This window comes from Triturus cristatus, chromosome 2_2, assembly GCF_964204655.1.
Source record: "Triturus cristatus chromosome 2_2, aTriCri1.1, whole genome shotgun sequence".
In the NCBI taxonomy this organism is placed as follows: Eukaryota; Metazoa; Chordata; class Amphibia; order Caudata; family Salamandridae; genus Triturus; species Triturus cristatus.
Genome location: NC_140582.1, coordinates 652293761 through 652308555, shown reverse-complemented (window position 1 = coordinate 652308555; position 14795 = coordinate 652293761). Strand labels below are relative to the sequence as shown.

The window sequence follows — 14795 nt, the reverse complement described above, 5'->3', positions numbered from 1 at the left end:
AAAGAATATATTAGGAAATATCTGCTAACAAACAATGTAGCCAGAGGAGGAGGGAAATAGATCAGAGTGATACATCTGCTCAGGAGTTTGATGATTTAGCACTAGGAATACTATCTATGTTAGGGGTAGCAACGAATTCTAGAAGAATAAAACATTTGGGCCTTTGGCTAGAAGCAACAATAAATGATGCAACCAATGCCCTAGGAAACATCAGAATAGAGATGGTAGCTATGAGAAAAGTAATGCTAAAGATCGTATGGTGGTCGACATGTTTCTCGCTGAAAAGGGGGAGGTCTGCAAAATTATACATACAGAATGCTGTATATTTATCCCAGATAATGCCCTGAATATTTATCGGCCACAGAAAATTCACATGATGTAGGGATACAGGTGCATAATTTTGATACATTGGGTTTAAATTTAACGAAGATCATATAGTTATTACAAAATTGGTTGTCTGCCTGTACAAGAATATCCTCCCTGTTTGTTGTCAAGCCTCGGCTATGTACCCCCACCCGAGCAACATTCATGTTTCAAGTGCCATGATTTAGTGAGACCAAGAGGTAATGGAATACATGTATATAGATATTGAGTGCTTCTGAAAAGTTGTTGAAAGTGCAAATTGTGGAATTAAATATATTTTGTGAACTACTGTTCATCTCTTTTATAAACTGGACATCAATTTTTCAGTTTTTTGAGTTAATACATTGCTCTTTTGCTCTTCGTCTGTGTAGAGACTGAGATCTCATATGTGCTGTTGATGGCATGCAAACACCAGGTCCAGGATGTTTTTAGCTTGTGGGGTTTCTCAGAATGTGCTTGTCGGCAGTGTCAGTGCACCCTGGGTGCCCCTCCTGAATTAGCCTCCTGACTTTTGCCTGCCGCAATGTTTTATTTTTTGCCAACTGTCTTCAGTGTAATTTTCTCCGACATGGCTTGAAATGTATAAACGGCTGCCGATTGTAACCCCAAGCAAAACAGTGCAGTTGATCGTTGGCTGTTATCGCTTGAGCTAAAGCAAAAAAAATTACTACCTGACTGCTTACAACTGTGTTCCTTCCTTCTTTATTTAGAACGAGAAGTTTGCTTTAACAAGAGCATTGCAGCGAGAAGTGGGTTGCTTAGAAACCAGCCAAGACAGGAAGGATCGGCTGGTTCCTTGCAGATTTTCCTGTGTGCAGCAGGCAGTGTTGACATTTTGCTTTGGCCTCCATTGTAGCTATGGATGATGCAGCTGTTAATGTGCCTGGTCCTTCTTCTGACCCTCCTACTTCCCTGGCCACAATTCAGAGCCTTCAAGGCCAGAGAGCGACCTGTTTCAGCCAAGGTCCCTAGTTTTGGTTATGATGATGTTGATCTTGGGTTCGATTTTGGTGAGGAAAGCAAAAAAGGGTGTTTTATTCAAGGACCTCAACTCTCTCAAACTCTTTAGCACGTGCAAGAGATTCCACTCATGAAGACGATAATTTTTAATCACAACATCATCAGACAGAACCCAGATCAGTCCCGAACATGGTGATATTAAGACGGTTGTGGAGCACGAGTGGAAAGATGTTGATACAATTACATTTCCCAGGTTTATTGCAAAGTGGTATCCAGTAAACAAATTCTCTAGAGGATTTCCTGCAGTTGTGTTTGTAGATAATCTAGTGGCCAGCTTACCTTCACAGGGAAATGTGATTCCAGAAGATGAATGTTCTGCTTGGGTTTTCGGATCAGATAGAACCCGCTCATCAGAGCCTCACTAACCCAGCCAGAACGTTACCCCCTCCCTAGAACCTATTTACAATCCTGCAACCACATATATCTACCACCTAAGGACAGGGGATTCCTACTATACATACCAAGACCTCTTACAATCGGCGGCCTCGCGATCCCATACGGATCCAGACCTCTCTGCCCATACGACAGTATCACAAGTGGCGGCCTCGCGGTCCCATACGAACCCAGACCTCTCTACCCAGACGGCAGTCTCAGCACAATCGGCGGCCTCGCGATCCCATACGGATCCAGACCTCTCTGCCCATACGACAGTATCACAAGTGGCGGCCTCGCGGTCCCATACGAACCCAGACCTCTCTACCCAGACGGCAGTCTCAGCACAATCGGCGGCCTCGCGATCCCATACGGATCCAGACCTCTGCCCATACGACAGTATCACAAGTGGCGGCCTCGCGGTCCCATACGAACCCAGACCTCTCTACCCAGACGGCAGTCTCAGCACAATCGGCGGCCTCGCGATCCCATACGGATCCAGGCCTCTCTGCCCATACGACAGTATCACAAGTGGCGGCCTCGCGGTCCCATACGAACCCAGACCTCTCTACCCAGACGGCAGTCTCAGCACAGTCGGCGGCCTCGCGATCCCATACGGATCCAGACCTCTCTGCCCATACGACAGTATCACAAGTGGCGGCCTCGCGATCCCATCCGGATCCAGACCTCTCTGCCCATACGACAGTATCACAAGTGGCGGCCTCGCGGTCCCATACGAACCCAGACCTCTCTACCCAGACGGCAGTCTCAGCACAATCGGCGGCCTCGCGATCCCCTACGAATCCAGACCTCTCTGCCCATACGACAGTATCACAAGTGGCGGCCTCGCGATCCCCTACGAATCCAGACCTCTCTACCTAGACGACAGTCTCATACGACAGTTCATCCTATGATCACCATAACATACAAAAAGGGAATCAGTCTCACTATTCATCAGATCACACAAAGATTGCCAGTTCGAGCATAGCCTGTTCTCAGGTTCGAGGGGCTCCTCTTTCCCTTATTCAGTTACCACTTACCTGATCAGGGTTAACATCTGTTCATGTAGCCGCAGCTGACTAGAAGAATAGGCTACCCTCTTATACAAGAACACGCAGCACATGTTGGTTCACTACAAACTGGATACTTTATTACTCATTACATACACAATCACATAACATTACGATATAACACATAACCTGCAAAGAAAAGTGAAAGATTAAGTTGTACACTCTAATAAGAAAGGGTCGACATCACCTTAGTAGTATGTAGCCTGCACTCAGTGGTCATCTAGGTTCCCTTCTCGTCTGTGCCTCGGCTCGCCTGGAATCACCCTTCTCCGAGTCACTGGGACCTCTTCCTTATCGGCTACTCTCTCTCCTCTCTGGCTATTCTGCTAGGAAAGCATCTGTCTCTCGGTTCTTCTCCGCCTTCAAGATGGCGTCTGTCTTCCCTGGAATAAGTAGTAGCTTTACTGCTAACGGCTAGATGCCGCCTACGGACTGAACATGTAACTGCCTCAGACTTTCACTAATATAGAGGTGCGTTTCCTCATGGAAAATTCCGGCCTGTAACCTGCCGCCCACCAAATTCTTGTACCTCCCCGTACCAAGGACACGTTCCCAGCCGGCCGGCCTGATGTAGTGTCTTCGGCATGAAGAAAAATACAATCCTTCGATAAGGGCCGGCCTGAACCGGTTCTCTCCAAGCGAATAACTCCTCATAACTAAAACATTACGTTTGACCTAGAAGCATCCCAAGCTGCCGGAGCAGAAAGAAAGATGGAGTCTCTCCCGTTTGAGGCCTACCAGGCCTGAATTCAGCACAGCTCCGTGAAATACCCTCACTACAGGACAGGTTATCCCTAATACTAACAAATCTATCCCCTAGGCTATGTGTGCAAGCCCTGATCTATGGGGAAGAGCACAGAATCATGTCGAAGTGCCTAGTAAATAGGCTCCATTCACTACTCTAACCCTTAGACTTGAATGGTAAGAGACTGAAGTCACATTTAATCATCTTTTCCTCACAAGAAGGCCGGGAAAATCGAGCAGAACATTTCACCCTTGACTTCAGTCTATTATACATTCATTAAACGGAACTAATATCTGTGGAAGAATAATATGAAACAAGACTAACTGATCTATGTCTAGTACCAGGTGTGCAGAATTGAAGTAGTGAAGGAATACACTGAATAAAGCAACAGATAGAAATCAAAATGCCGATAGTAATCAGAATACCTCCTAATATTTGACGGAACATATGCAAATTAGGTAACCAATTAAAGAGCTTGTCAAACCAGCCCTGGTCAATGTGTTTTCTAACTTCTTCTGTCAAGTCATGTAATTTATCAATGTGAGCTTGAATGGATTTTGTATGATCCGACAAGTTAAAACAACAAAGACCCTCAAAATCAGAACAATCGTGTCCATGTTTAAGCAAAAGATAATCAATGGCCGCTCGATTTTGCAAGATAGCCCTTCGTTCACCCTGGGCGTCTAATAGCATGTCAGACAGGACTGTAGAAGTATGATTGATGGATTTTACCATCCAGCAGGCCATTTTCCTAATAGATTTGGCATTATAAACTGCCAAAGCAGGAACACCAACAATTGAAATAGCCAGGCTAAGGTATTCAGACTTGGAATATAAATGCAAAGATGAGTCACAATCCTCCTGTAACCTCACTGTATCTCGAATCACACGAGAGTTGGCATTCGGATGTGAGGAAAACATGAGCAAGCTCAGTCTAGTAATGGCACAAGGGCCTCCAGAAATATTTGCGGGTATATATGGCCAGGAAGTATTACCACATGAGAAAAGCCATCCGGCAGGCAGTACCATCGTGCGATAGTGACTGGGGGTAACTACCATACTCTTGCAAGTCATGTTATTCTGAACAGAAGTACATGTTTTCGGTGTCCTTTGAAGGCACAAAGTTCGTTCATGAGCGGTGAATGAAGTGGCACCTTTCAATCTTAAACGCATACATTCAGAAATCACCCTAGGATCACAAGTAAGGAAAAAACATAAATCACCCTGTGTGATATTATAGGTAACTATTTGGGACTGGATGGGCGGTATCGGGTCTGACAGTACAGTACACAAGGGGCAATACTCATGGGCAGCGAAATCGCCCAGAAGAACATTGGGGCGAGCATTTGATATATTAAAAATATGAGTCAAAGTCTCCAATGAAGCAGGGACAGCAACTAAACAAGTTGCCAGAATGTCCGTCACCGATCTCATCGGTGTCAAGCAGAAATGAGGGGCTTTAGTCACTTGCTTGGCCAATGTAATCCAAAAGTTCGGCGACGAATCCCACGCAGCGAAGGAACGCGACACTCGGGTTCTCAACTCAGCCCGGGTTGATGGGATCCCTCCTCTCTCGTCGTACCAGCCCAAAAGGAGTCCAACGCCGACACATCCTGCAGCAACAGTCCAAAGAATGATCTGAAAGAGAATCAAATACAGGCATTATTCATTCTCGTAAGTAACATTTGTCAGCCGGGACTGCTTCCCAGCTATCTTTCCCTGGTCTCATAACTAAAATGGTGTTGTCTTGACCGGTTGCAATCACTTCTGCTTGTTCAGGGGGATTCTTAGGCGACTGCACCCAAACTCTGGCCCCAGGATTATCTGTGGAGCCAAAACCTTTCTGGCCTCGTACAGTTAGCAACGTTGGGGCAGTGCCTTTTGTCATCTCACCACTGAAGACAGGCATTATTAGCAATTGAGCCACTCGGTCAGTTTGATGTATCAGTAAGTCAACCTCACTGCTATTCAGCAGGAGCACCTTAATCTCTCCCTGATAATCACTATCAATGATTCCTCCAAGCACCTGAATGCCTTTTACAGCCAGCCCCGATCTAGGGGCGATTAATCCGAAATTTCCAGTTGGTATATGAACACCAACACCGGTTTCAATGATGACTCGATCCTTACTTTTTATAACGGTGTCATCCATGGCATGCAGGTCTAAACCTGCCGACCCTGGGGTCGCTCTACATGGAGCCAAAGCTCCGGGAGTAATCTCCCAGTACATCACAGTCTCTCTGATTTCATTGGGCTTAGCATCAACATTCGGAGGAAACAAACGCATAAGTGGGGATTCAGCATTTAGAAAAGGACGGTTATTTAAAATCAATAACGCTTGAGGCAAAAAGTCTCGCCAATTCTTATACTTGTCATCTGTTAATTTGCGCAATTGGTCTTTCAGCAGGCCATTCAACCTCTCCACAAGACCCGAGGCCTGTGGATAATATGGTATATGAAACACCCATTCAATATTGTTTTCCACACAGAATTCCTGTACCAATCTTCCACGAAAATGGGATGCATTATCAGATTGAATTTGGAATGGCACACCATAATACATCATAATCAATTCCAATGTTTTAATAGTATTCAATTGGGTAGCTTGCTTACAGGGAAGGGCCACCAACAGGCCACTGTATGTATCAACAATGGTGCAAACATATTGACAATTCCTACTCATAGGAAGTGGACCAATGTAATCAATCTGCCAAATTTGAGCGGGCAATTTCCCGCGATGTAAATGACCTTTAACAATTTGGGGCACTTTACGCTGCCTGATATGCTGACAAATGGGACAATGTAGAATAACATTTTTGATTAAATCTAGGTGAATATAAATTCCTCGATCAGCAGCCCACCTGCTAGTGGCTTTCTCTCCAAAGTGTCCTGCTTTCTGGTGGGCCCATTTCGCCAATCTCGCAATATCAGAATCTTGCGTGTCCACCACTGCCTCAGCAATTTTAGATTTCTCATCTGCAATATTATGAAAGAATTTGTCAAGAGAGTCTATCGGGGTATGAGCATCCACATGGAAGATTGTAACAGTACTCTGTGGGAGCATTTCCCAAATCTCCTGCCATAATTCTTTTCCCCACAGTTCTTTTGAATGGATTTTCCAACTATGGGAATGCCAAGTCGGTAACCAAACTGCCAGTCCATTGGCAGTAGACCAAGAATCGGTAAAAATATGACATGTGCCAGGTAACTCTTGTTTCAGAACTTGATAAACAGCATAGAGTTCAGCAAATTGACTGCTCTTACCCTCACCAGTTGTACTCAGCAATTTTTGTGTGATCGGATTATAGGACACTGCCTTCCAATGCCGTTTCGTCCCTATGAACCTTGCTGAACCATCCGTAAACCAGACATGGTTTCTGTCCTCTGCGGACAAATCATCAAAAGGTCTACCCCACTTAACAGGAGACTCCTGTACTAAAGGTACGGAACATTCACTCTCAGTCTCAGTCGATGGCGCCCGCGCCACCTGCTCATGCAAAGATGCAACTCCTTTTTGTCCCACACGTGCCCTGTCTTGTATATACCATTTCCATTTAATCACACTCGCCTCTTGAGCGTGTCCAATTCGGTGAGTTTTCGGCGAACTCATAACCCACTGCATGATAGGAATTTCAGGTCGCAAAACTATATCATGTCCCAAAGTCAATTGCTCGGTATCCACCAGAGCCCAATAACATGCAAGTAACTGTTTCTCAAAAGGTGTATAACGCTCACCAGCATCAGGTAACTTTTTAGTCCAGAAACCTAACGGTACTCTACTCTTGCCTTGTTTCTGCCACAAACTCCAATTCGCATAAAGGCCTTGTACAGACACATTCAAATCCACATCACCATCACATACAGGCCATAAATCCAGAGCATGCTGAATTGCTTCTTTTGCCAGACTAAACGCATCTTGCTGTGGTTTACCCCATTCAAATGCATTCTTTTTACGAGTGACCTGGTACAAAGGGGCCAATATTTGACTCAAATGAGGAATATGCTGGCGCCAAAAACCAAACAGACCAATGAAGCTTTGGGCTTCTTTCCTATTTCTCGGAACTGCAAAATCAAGAATTTTCTGTTTAACCTGAGGGATCACTTCACGGTGCCCTTCATGCCAATTAATACCCAAAAATTTCACAGCCTGGGACGGACCTTGTAATTTATCCGGGTTGATTTCCCAACCTTTCTCACGCAAGCACTCAATGACTCTATCCAATTGGGTCTGAACTTCCTCTTGTGATCCGCCTTGGATCAAAATATCATCAATATAGTGACATATCTGAATTTGCGGATGAACCGGTACCTCAGCCAAATGCTCTGCCACCAGCCGGTGACATATCGTAGGACTATGCACATAGCCCTGGGGAAGACTTCTAAACGTCATCTGACGCCCGTTCCACGTAAAACTGAATTGTTCCTGACACTCAGGGGCAATCGGAATCGAAAAGAAAGCATTAGCAATATCAATGGACGCATACCATGTACCTGGATGTTTTTGGATTCTTTCAATTAGGGCATGGGTACTCACAAACTTTCTCTCGGGGGCCAAATTTACAGTGTGGTTTCTGGCCGAGGGCCGCACTGGTGGGGGCGGGGTCATTGGGGGCGGGGTCAGTGGGGGCGGGGTCAATGGGGCGGGGCTATGGGGGGGAAAAACAAAATCACTGCCGTTTCAAAACATTACTAGACAATGCTGTATTTCCAAAGCAGATGTAACTACATGGAGCACATGTTTATAATGTTTTTTTATTAGCAGACAATAGCAATCTTGAGTGGGATTGCATGGCAATTTTCAGTAACCGGATATTCAGCATATGCCCAGTGCAGCATAGGCTTCAGAGTCCCAAAAATAGATATGTTAAAGACAAACACTACGAACTTATTTTACATTTCATGTCACCGATTAGTTTTCTGTAATCTGGTACCAAGTTGGAAACTGCAAGCCTTAAAAGCTGCTCCAGATGTATGTCTGTAAGTTTATTTCTGAGTTTGCTCTTCAACAGTCCCATTGTGGAAAATGAACATTCGCAAGCATATGTTGACCCAAACATACAAATTACCTTCTGGGCCAGTGTAAAAAGAAGAGGAAACTTGTCAGGGGGCACAATTTTCCAGAATTCTTCGGGTACTTGCCCCAAAAAAGATGCTTCGAGGGCTGAATTGTGCTGCATGTCAATGAGCTCTATTTCTGCTTGAGCCCTTTCCATGCCAATAAGGGCAACAACGTCAAGATTTCGTGCACTCACCATCCAGGGGTTTTCAACCAGCCTGAACAGAGGGGTGAGGGCTCGGAATTGAGCAAATCGTCGTTTGATCTCCCCAGATATTTCCTCAAGACATGCACCAAGGTCTAGGTTTGACAGAATTTCTTGTGCATCTGGAAACCTCTGCATCACAGCTAAGAGTTTTGGGAAGTGGGTGAAGTCACTATCATCCAGCTGCTCTTTGAATAGCACAAGCTTACTTTCAAAAGCATAAATACCATTCATGAGGGAGTACACAAGCTGTTGTTTACCTTGCAGGGTCAAATTAAGAGCATTAAAATGTGTGAAAATATCTGAAAGAAAATGGAGCATAATAAGCCATTTCACATCCGTTAGTTCTGGGAACGATTGGCCTCTACTGTTAACAAAGAGTACAATTTCAGGAAGCAATGCGATGAACCGCTCCAGAACCTTCCCTTTGCTTAGCCAACGCACGTCAGTGTGCATCAAGACGTCGGTATATTCTGCTTCAGATTCCTGCAGCATTGCTTTAAAAAGTCTATGGTTGAGAGCTTTGGCACGGATAAAATTAACAATTTTCACTGCACCTTTTAGGACAATATTCAGTTCTCCATGCTTTAATTTTCCACACAATACTTCCTGGTGAATAATGCAGTGGTAGTCTATCACAGTCTGTCCTATGAGCTTCTTTTTCAGCATAGATACGAAGCCTCTGTCATGGCCTACCATGGCAGGAGCCCCATCCGTTGTTATGCTGACAAGAGTATTCAGTGGTATGTCATTTGTTTTAAAGTAGTTGCACATGCTGTCCAGTATATCTTCTCCTCTTGTGTGCCCTTTCAGTGGTAAAAGGCACAGGAGCTCTTCTTTGGGATGAAGCGATTGGTCCAGATACCTCACCCAAACTAATAACTGAGCCACATCGCCTATGTCTGTGGACTCATCCATGGCAATGCTGAAGAACGGAGACTCTCTCACTGCATTGATCACCTGCTCCTGGATGTTTTGTCCCATTGCCTCTATTCTGCGTGCACACGTGGAATCCGATAGCTGCAATGCACCGATTTCCTTTAAAATGCTGGCCTTATTAGTGTAATTGTCAAATAAAATTTCGGCTGCTGAAAGGAAACATTGCTTCACAAGCTCTGCATCTGAGAATGGTTTTTTATGTTTGGCAAGCAAGTAGCATATTTTGAAAGACGCTTCTGTTACAGCCTCAGATTCCTTCATCTGGCAAAGGAAGATCTTCTGCTGGGAAAAAAGAGCTTGCTTCAACGATGCCACTTTTGCAGATCGCAGTTTTGAGTTCAGTGGGAAGTTCGCAGTGTATCCAGAGTGCCGCGTTTTGTAGTGCCGTTCCAGGTTATACCTCTTCAGAACATTTACTTTCTCTTTGCAAAGCAAACAGGTGGCTTTTTCCTTTGGGCATTCTACAAACAAGTACTCTTCTTCCCATGCTTCCTGGAAGGTCCTTCGTTCGCTCTGTATCGATCTGGGTCGTTTGCAGGGCTTGGAAACTGGGCTGTAGGCCATTGCAGAGCTCTCCAGCTAGTTTGTTACTATGCAAAAAGTAACAAGGACCACGAATCTGATTTTCCACCGGACGACCAATGGACCGACACCGCCCCACGACTGATGGGCCGACACGACCGATGGAACGACACGACCGATGGACCGACACGCCCCACGACCGATGGACAGACACCATGTCACGACCGATGGACCAACACCACTTCTCGCAACAGATCTGTGAGCAACACCAAAGTAATGTTTTGTTTAAACATACAAAGTAATGGGTAAACCTGTAAAAGAAAAACAGGAGGCTTTCCTAAAGCCAGTGGTTTATGCAGGAAATGTGTCACTCAATAGGGATTAGAAATAAATAGCATGCACACACACGTATATATAAGCACAAGTTCACCCATAGGTATCTTGGCGCTGAATAACAGATGTTTATTTCTACCCAACTCATTTTATCAACCTCAGATGGATGAAAGGCACGACCCGCCAGGATTTGTACCTGTGACCATGAGGTAGAACACAGGCCCCTGCAGTGGGCCCTGCCATATCTGACACATAATACATCATCTGCTGCTTGATGTGACAATTTTAACAAAACATTGTAGCTCAACTTTGCCGCCTATGCCAGCTGATTTGCAGCATTCTTAAATATCTCCAGCTAGCTGAAAGTAAAAACAAGGATGCAAGGCAAAGGTGCCACGACTTTAATCCATAAAACATGCAACGTCTCCCACAAAGCTACCTTAAAACAGGATCAACCAAAATGCACCCATCAATCAAGGACCATTCACTTCACAAAGAAAAGAGATGTCCTATTAGTTAAAAAAAAAAAACTGTGTTTACATTTTGTAATCATGGCTAGTAATAGTGTTTTCAATATTGTAACACAGCAGCAGCGCACTAATATTACTGCAAGTAATGTCTGTGAGACCACTCCCATTTCTCATATGCGAGTTCCTGTTTTGATCGAACATTATTACAATGGCATCTGAGACAGGTGGGGAGAAAGAGAGATGGTGAGACTTGAGAAAAGGCGCAGGGTGAAAGAGTCCGGGAAAGTAAGGAAGAGACAATTGGAGAAACAGATGAGAGACCATCACATTGCCTACTAAAATAGGATGCTGTGCTTACCTCTCGGGGTGCAAAGATCAACCTGCGGGTGGAGCTGGTGTTGCAGGGTGATGGAAATCAAGCTGGTCGTGAAGATGGAGGCAGATGTGGTGATGGAGCTGTTGCTGGCCTAATCCAAGTGGCGAAGAAGGGGCCTCAGGCAGAGAAGTGGCTTTGGGCGAGAAGACGCTGCGGTGGACGAGAAGAAGCATTAAAGCAGGCAATGTTCCATTCTGATATGCTGCAGCAACTTCCCCTTTCACAACATTCTGCTTCCTGTGTGCAGTGAGTTGTAACAACAGATACACAATAGTTTGTTAATCAGTGTGGGTGTGAATGTGCCATTTCTTTTTTTTAAATTATATTATAGACTGCATGTTTGAAGAACCAAGGTTTGCTTACAATTTAGTGACAGTAATTAAGCTCTGTCAAGAAAAACATGTGCTGCCTCGGGGTAATCGGGGCCTGCTCTGGGATGTTTGGGGCCCTGGGCAGAAAAGGAATGTGTGAGGCCCCTCTAAATTGCAGACAGCGTGATTCAGGGCTGAATAGATGCCCTTGCTCCTGAAGCGTCAGCCCCTCCCGCTCAGTCACCTTCAGAGTGCTTGGTGTGGAGAAGCACACACAGCAGAGTCGAAAAAGAAACAGCATAGTTGGGAGTTTTCTGTAATAATAAGAATCGATTTCCAGCCAAAATTAACCCTTTTTGCAACATTAATCAATGTATACTTTGCTGAGTGTATGCCGTTCTGGGATGAAAGTTAATAGCTCGCTGTTCTATATTAGGACTTTAAATTATAAATTGCAAGTAACAAAAGGATGTTTCCCTTAAAAGCGGTAATCTGCTGATCTGTTGACATCATACGTACTCTACTTGATACACGTTCTATGCAGCAGGCATGTTAACCCTGTGCACTAACTTCACCGAAAAGTCAAAACCTCAAGATACAAAATGCTGATCTCTCTCCAGGAAGATAATTAATCGCACGAGTTATCATGACCATTTATGAGAGGCCTGGTAATTGCCTGCGGAAAGAAACGCTGCAGCAGGTGCTTAAAAAGCATGATAAACTTTCAAACACGGTTCTCCCACGAAGCCAGCACCGAGCAAAACAGAAGCGGTAACAACCGTTACATAGACTTACCTTCAGCTTGACGGATATCGGAGTTTTGCCGGCTGCAACGAAGATCCTCCCCGGGGCTGGGGGCTGCGAGGAGGTCGAATCCGGCTGCAATGAAGATCCTCCCACGGGCTGCGAGGAGGTCGAATCCGGCTGCAATGAAGATCCTCCCTGGGGCTGCGGGCTGCGAGGAGGTCGACGTCGACGTGGCCACGGACACTGGAAGCTTCTTCAAAGGTCTTTAAAAGTCAGCTGTAAAAGCGCTAGTTACAGCTGACTTTTAAAGGGCTTGTGCTTCGCGCCGGGTGCCGTGTGTGACGTCACGTCACGTCTCAGCGGCCCAGGCCAATCAGAGGCGAGATAAGCAGAGAAGATGGTCGCAGGAGCAAACGTTGTGAATACGTACTGAATACGTATTCACTACGTATGCGCCTGCGGCCATCTTCTCTGTTTACAGGAAGGAATTTGCATACTGCATGCAAGGGTCCGCGGGCCGCCGATGAAGGGCGGGCGGGCCGCCAGCGGCCCGCGGGCCGTACTATGAGTACCCGTGAATTAGGGTAATAACATCCGGTACTGCAACAGTCAAAGAGGGTGTGTGTCTATTCAATTCTCGATAATCAACAGTCATGCGCCAAGAATTATCACTCTTACGTACAGGCCAAACAGGATTATTCCAAGCAGAAGTAACTGGGGTTATAATTCCTGCATCCACCAACTCCTGAATAGTGGTACTAATCTCTTCATGACCACCTGGAATACGATACTGCTTCTGACGAACCACTTTTGTCGCCTGGGGAACTTTTATGGGGGGCATTCTTAAACGACCAACCCGTACAGGCCTGGACGATATATAATGTTTAGTTCCAAATTGGTAACATCCATCATCTAAGTGCAAAGTCATTCCTTTCAAAATATCAATTCCAATTATGAATTCTAAGAGTGGCACCACTAATACAGAGTATTCTTTTCTAGGAATTCTACCTATTCTCATTTCAAGTAAGGTTTGAACTGTGGGAGTTTCCTTTCCACCTAATCCGGTAATTGTAAAAGGCTGACCTTTAAACTTCTTTGATTTTCCATGAATAAGAGTGGCCTCCGCTCCTGTATCTACCAATGCTCGGGCCCTTTGGATATTACGATGTCTCCAATAAATTTCAATATCTACATAGGGTCTATTATCTCTGTGAGTCCATCTGTGTACTGGAGCTTGACCTATTTCCTAGTCATCTTTACTGCGTTCTGTGTACCAGGATAAATCAGGATAAAGACTCTCACGTTTCCCAGGTATCGATACCTCCTGTTCATATCCATCTCCATTACGAAATGGATTCCTGTTCTCTGCATTGTACTGCGGGTTTCGATCGGCCAATATGTGTCGATCCTCTCTCCTTCTCAACTCAGGGGATTTATCCCTATCATCTCTACGTCTGCTGTTAACATAATCATCTCTCCCCCTCTCTCTTTCCCCCTCTCTCTCCCTGTCTCTCTCACGACGGGGGGACAAATCACGTACATAACGTCGATCATCACGACGATCAGAGCGCCCACGGCGGTCGTCATCACCGCTACCGTCAGAAAAACCACGATCACACTCAGTTGTCCGAACACGCCGGGCACCCTCCTTTCGATCCAAGCCACGTTTGCGAAACATTTCCCACAAACGAGCGGTAGTCTCACCATCAATGTCCTCCTTCCGCACACCATCGGCCATAAGACCAAAAAACATATCACGTCTAGTAAGTTTATTGTCACCAGGAGTACGAGTGTCAGGCCGGGACTGCCGTTCAGGTTTAAACCACTCACCCAACTCACCGAGTTGGCGTACCGATTCCAGCACCACAGATAACATATTACCAGTCTGATTAATCAATAAAGTCATCATGACCTGCTTATAAGCAACAGGGGAAGAACGAATAATACGATTCCGCACAGAAGATGTCAAGAAACCATCAAGCAACCTGTCGGCAGTATTTAGAAAAATCGCCGTTTTCATCACCTCCTCTTTGAGACGTTGTGCAGCATCGCGCAAAGTATACCACGGTTTGTCATTCACAGGCCAGTCAGACTCAGTAGGATATTTTTGATTACAACCCTCAGTCGCCAATTGAAGCAAAGAAATTTGACCACCAGCGTTAAAGTTACGAAAATGATCCTGCACAGTAGAATCCGAACTCAAGGAACAAAACTTCAAACAATCGCCAGCATCCAACATAATGCCAGCAGCGCCCAGTTCATAAAG

General features: G+C 45.3%; 1 protein-coding gene across 1 annotated transcript; it reads right to left on the bottom strand.

Moving 5' to 3' along the window:
- Positions 1 to 8447: 8447 nt before the first annotated feature.
- LOC146862615 (general transcription factor II-I repeat domain-containing protein 2B-like) lies at positions 8448 to 10334 on the bottom strand. Its single transcript, XM_085643101.1, has one exon. It carries the CDS (start codon positions 10332 to 10334, stop codon positions 8448 to 8450), a length of 1887 nt encoding a protein of 628 aa, XP_085499227.1.
- Positions 10335 to 14795: the final 4461 nt, after the last annotated feature.